Raw genomic sequence first — 5,353 nt, 5'->3', positions numbered from 1 at the left:
TTTCATGTTTTGATTATATGTGTAACTTCATAAAATCAAATGACTAAAAATAATTATAATTTCAAATTTTAAAATATATTATTTTATAGATTATTATTATTAATATATTTATTATTATTATTATTATTATTATTATTATTATTATTATTATTATTATTATTATTACTCTAATAAGTTATAATAGGAAATTTGTTTGGTTTGTTAAAGGTTTATGTGCAATAAATAAGAACAAATCAAGCTATTATAACAATCTTTTATTATCTAGTAATAAGGAGTCAAACAAAACTGAACAAAACAGCCAAATCCAATTCAATATATATTCGTTTTATTTTATCTATAACAACCAAGAGTTTAGTGGAGAAAATATATGATACATAGTCAAATTATCTGATAAATATTTAAATATAAATAGATACAAATAATAATAAAAATACTGAATTAAAAACTCAAGATAACTATACCAACCATAAAGGCGAACAAAAGTAAGTTACGGTTGTGGTTGCAAAAGCGGTTAATAGCAATTAACATATATAGATCTTTTATCAAATAACGCTTCAAAAGGTTAGATATTTTGAATTATATTTTCTTATAAAAATATATTTTGTCGAAAACCTAATTCTATTAAAATTGAGACTTAATGAACTACAATAATACATTATGAATTGATTTATTTACTATATTATTTGTTGAAATACTGTTTTTTTTTTTTTTTTATGATTGTTTGAATATGTATTATATAAAAGATTATTTTACTATGTGCTCTTTAATGGTTGTTGTTATTAAATATTCAAATGAAATATTATATTGTAAATATGATTTTATGAAGATGATTGTTAAAAATTGAATTATTTTTATTATATGTGTTTGAGATGAGTTTAATTATGCTCCATATGGATGAGTCTTGAATCCCATTTACCCGAATGAGCTATGTGCTCCATATACATGGGTCGTGTACCTCACACTAGTTGATGCTCCGCATGATGAGTCCATATAACGATGAGACACTATTGAATTAATTGATTGATTTTTTACATAATAATGTATGTATTTGATTATTATAGATGTGAATTATTGTTAATTTAAGTTGATGATTTTTTTATTAATTATTTGACATAATTGGTTATTATAGAAAAATCTTAATTATGTTATATATATTTATAAAGAATATTTTTGGAAGGTCGCGAATTTCATGATCATATTTTTGCGATTATTGCACCAGAGAACAATACTTGTTTTAAAACTATGTGTGTGATTTAGTATTTCATTAAAGTGTTGTTTTTAGATACTGGAATCGTCGAGACGTCGAAAGTTAAGAAGTCATACCTCTTTTGAGAATAGTAATTTCCTTAGAATAGGTTAGTAGATCAAAAATAAGATGGCAGAGTGTCTGCATCGTAATTTATTTCAGAATTAGTTATTAAATGAACATTTTTGAATATTTTGATTACTAAAAATTTTCATTTGTAACAATTTAATTTTTTCATAAGATTATTTTTTTCGGACAATTCATTATTTATTATAGTACTTTATTATGTTATAAAAACTTTTTCGTCATTATCTCAATAGTTATAGCCGTAATTTTAGAATATGAAATGTTTTCTTTTGTTGATGTCTTTTGTTTCTTATATCTGCCCCGTGATAATGATTTTTATGAGCTGGTTTGGAAGAGTGGTAAGATTTCACGCCAAGGTGCAATTAAGTAGAGCTAGAAAGAGTCCATCTTGCAAGTTTGCCTTTTGTTTCATATTTTAACATGAAAAATCTATTTTTTTAAATAATTTTTTTTTAATATTTTAACAGTATTTGTTTCAGATTTTTAAAAAATAAATTTATTAAAAAAATTATTTTTTTGCCTAAAAATGAAAAGATAAAAACAATATCTTCTCACATTCGCTTTTGCGATAGATGAGAGATAAAGATGACACAAATTTAAAAAAACACAAGTTAACTCATTAACGAGAACATATAATGGAATTTTACCCTTACCTTCTTTAAAAGTATAAAATTGTCCTCCATCAACTTTTACTAACTTTTCATATTTTATATATATATATATATATATATATATATATATATATATATATATATATTATATGGTTTTTATATGAATATTTCAAACTTAAAGGGAGAGATAGAGAGATATGACGTTGAGAAATAGAGAGATTAATGTATTTAGAAAAGTGATGTCTTTTATGGTAATTTTTTAATTTACAAAATTACTTTTATAAAAATTATATACAAACACATTAAAAATCACTTTTTGTAAATTATTTTTATGATAATATTAAATTAAAAAATTATTTTTAAATAAATCTCTACAAAATAATCTCTAAATTTTTTAAATTAAAAATTATTTTTATTTCAACTCAAACAACCGCACCTATTGTTTGAGCTTATGTTCAGTAAGCTCATACCAGTTTTAGAGTCGTCCTTTAAAAAATCAAATGACCTTCGAGATATTGTTAATATATCTAATGAAACTTCAATCATATTCTTGATGCGTAAATCCGTTCAAGAGTGAATGTATATAGTTATTCTGAACTAATACTAACCAACACTGCCACTTTGAATCCGGAAAGAAATAGGAAGTAAGAACAAATGTATTATTTAGAGACTATGTTATTTATTGTGTGTTTTTTTAGTTTAACATAAAATGCGGGTGATATATTAAGGTCCAAATTTGACCATGTAAAGGTCGATTTTAATGGATTATAATTTATCGGCTTATATGAGTCGATTGGTTCGGTTGACACTCGTTACACCACTTTAAATGCTGAATGTTTTACAGCTACTTCACATAAAAGAAGATAGATCTAAACTTAAAATAACAAAGCTAAAATACCATGTGAAAAGTTTTATTCCAAATTAAGAAGAAAAAAACAAACAATTAGAGTGAGAAGAATGTTAATGAGCAGGTATCTAGATCTGCGTAGGGATTGTTTTATTCTCTTTAATTTGTTGCAATGTTATATTGAGAGTAGAAAATAAAAAAATGTGTTATTATTGATTATTATATTATATGCACATGATACACATTAATTATTATTAATTACAGCAAAATAATTGATAATATTCAGTTTTACGAAACTTTGATCATTACACGGTCTATATATAGACAATATCAAATGAATAATACCAATCAGCCAAGATAACTAGCCAGTTGCATTCACCATCTTTAACATATAAAAAACATTTCCAGAGAGCCACCAAAACTAAAGAATGAAGAAAGCAGAAGTGATGTTTATCCCTTCTCCTGGTCTAGGCCATTTAGTTTCTACCCTCGAATTCGCCAAGCTTCTTATCAACCGTGATAACCGTCTCCGAATAACAGTATTAGTCATGAAATTCCCAAACACCACAGAAACCGATATCTACACTAAATCTCTTCCAATCACTGATTCTCTCCAACTCATCAACCTTCCAGAATGTTCTATTCCACCATCCTCTGATCTACCTTCCTCCATAACAGCTCTCCTCGAATCTCAAAAATCGAACGTCAGACAAGTCGTTACAAACCTCACAACCGGAGAACAAAACGGAAACCTTGCTGCCTTCGTCGTTGACATGTTCTGCACTACAATGATTGACATTGCCAGAGAATTCTCCGTTCCTGCTTTCGTTTTCTTCACTTCTGGTGTTGCTTTCCTTGGTTTGACGTTACATCGTCACACTCTTCGCGAACGAGACAACATCAATTCGACTCAGTTGCAACAAATGAACGAGTTAACAATCCCAACTTTCTCCAACTCGGTTCCGTTGAAATCGGTGCCCAGTATTGAGGTACTCAAGGAGTTGGAATGGTTTTCCATAAGCTTTGCGAAAGGCCTTAAGAAAGCGAATGGCATTATAGTAAATTCTTTTGAAGAGCTAGAGCCCTACGCGGTTCGCTCATTTTTAAATGATATTGATTTGGCTGCTATACCCATATATCCAGTAGGGCCTATATTAAACCCTGATTCCAAAACCAAGGCCACTGCAGATTTTGATGATGTCATCAAGTGGCTTGATGCTCAACCTCCTTCTTCAGTAGTTTTTATCTGCTTCGGGAGCAGAGGTTCTTTCGAAAAGAATCAGGTTATGGAAATTGCGCGTGCTATTGAGAATACTGGCGTCCGCTTTTTGTGGTCTCTACGTAAACCTCCACCGAAGGGTTTTACGATTGCGCCCATCGATTACCATCTTTCTGATTTGACTTCTATTTTACCTGAGGGATTTTTAGATCGGACAGCTAAATTTGGAAGGGTAATTGGATGGGCTCCACAAGCCCAAATACTAGCCAACCCAGCCACGGGAGGTTTCGTTTCACATTGTGGATGGAATTCCACACTAGAGAGCATATATTTTGGTGTTCCTATTGCCGCGTGGCCATTGTTTGCTGAACAACAAACAAATGCTTTTGTATTGGTGTCTGAGTTGAAGATAGCTGTGGAGATTGCATTGGATTATAGGGTGGAGTTTAATGGAGAACCTAACTATCTTGTAATGGCTGATAAGATTGAGAGAGGAATCAAGAGGGTTTTAGATAAAGATGGTGAGGAAAGGAAAAACCTCAAAGAGATTAGTGAAAAGAGTAGAAAGACTTTGTTAGAAGATGGAGGCCTCCCACATTTGTTTAGGCCGTTTGATTGATTTGATTATATTACGAATCAAGTAGGGATGGCAAACAAATTGTACTCGCAAATATCTCAACGGAGATGCGCTGAGTAGCTTAAGAGGTACTCGTGCATGAATTAAATGAATATTTTTCTACTACTTTAGTTAATGAATTAAATGTAATGATATTCGTATCTACGGATATTCATACTCGTTTATGTATTAGTACTTTTTATGAAGTAATTTTATGCACTACGCCAAAAATGACATTTAACAGCGTTCATTTTACAGCGCTTGCTAAACACAAGCGCTGTTGTAATTATATTTTAAAAATAACGGAACTTTTTACAGCGCTTTTGATTCAAAGCGCTGTAAAACAAGCGCTGTAGTAGATCATATAACGTTTGCGCATCACGTTATAAGGCTTTTACAACGCTTGTCAAAAAAGCGCTGTAAAAGGAAGCGCTTTCGCGTATCATTTACAGCGCTTTTTTCACAAGCGCTGTAAAACACATGCTCTTTCATTGAATTTAACAACCTATTACAGCGCTTTTTTCACAAGCGCTGTAAAACACATGCGCTTTCATTGAATTTAACTACCTATTACAACGCTTTTTTCACAAGCGCTGTAAAATACATCTTTAAAATAATTATATACGTTGGAAACCCTCATATCCTCTACATCTTTCAAATAATTATATACGTTGGGAACCCTAATATCCTTTACGTACTGTGCGGCCATCTACGTTGTCTAAGGTAT

At 30.1% G+C, this 5,353-nt stretch overlaps 1 protein-coding gene across 1 annotated transcript; it reads left to right on the top strand.

Annotated features, from left to right (window-relative positions):
- The first annotated feature begins 3,152 nt into the window (after positions 1-3,152).
- LOC101488578 (UDP-glucose flavonoid 3-O-glucosyltransferase 6) lies at positions 3,153-4,855 on the top strand. Its single transcript, XM_012712924.3, has one exon. The coding sequence runs from the start codon at positions 3,220-3,222 to the stop codon at positions 4,627-4,629; it is 1,410 nt and encodes a 469-aa protein (XP_012568378.1). The 5' UTR covers positions 3,153-3,219; the 3' UTR covers positions 4,630-4,855.
- Positions 4,856-5,353: the final 498 nt, after the last annotated feature.

This window comes from Cicer arietinum, chromosome 2, assembly GCF_000331145.2.
Source record: "Cicer arietinum cultivar CDC Frontier isolate Library 1 chromosome 2, Cicar.CDCFrontier_v2.0, whole genome shotgun sequence".
NCBI lineage: Eukaryota > Viridiplantae > Streptophyta > Magnoliopsida > Fabales > Fabaceae > Cicer > Cicer arietinum.
This window is presented reverse-complemented; position numbering and strand designations above follow the sequence as displayed.

Excerpts from the sequence above, each read along its gene's own strand:
- LOC101488578 (XM_012712924.3), top strand. The coding sequence starts at position 3,220 with ATGAAGAAAGCAGAAGTGATGTTTATCCCTTCTCCTGGTCTAGGCCAT.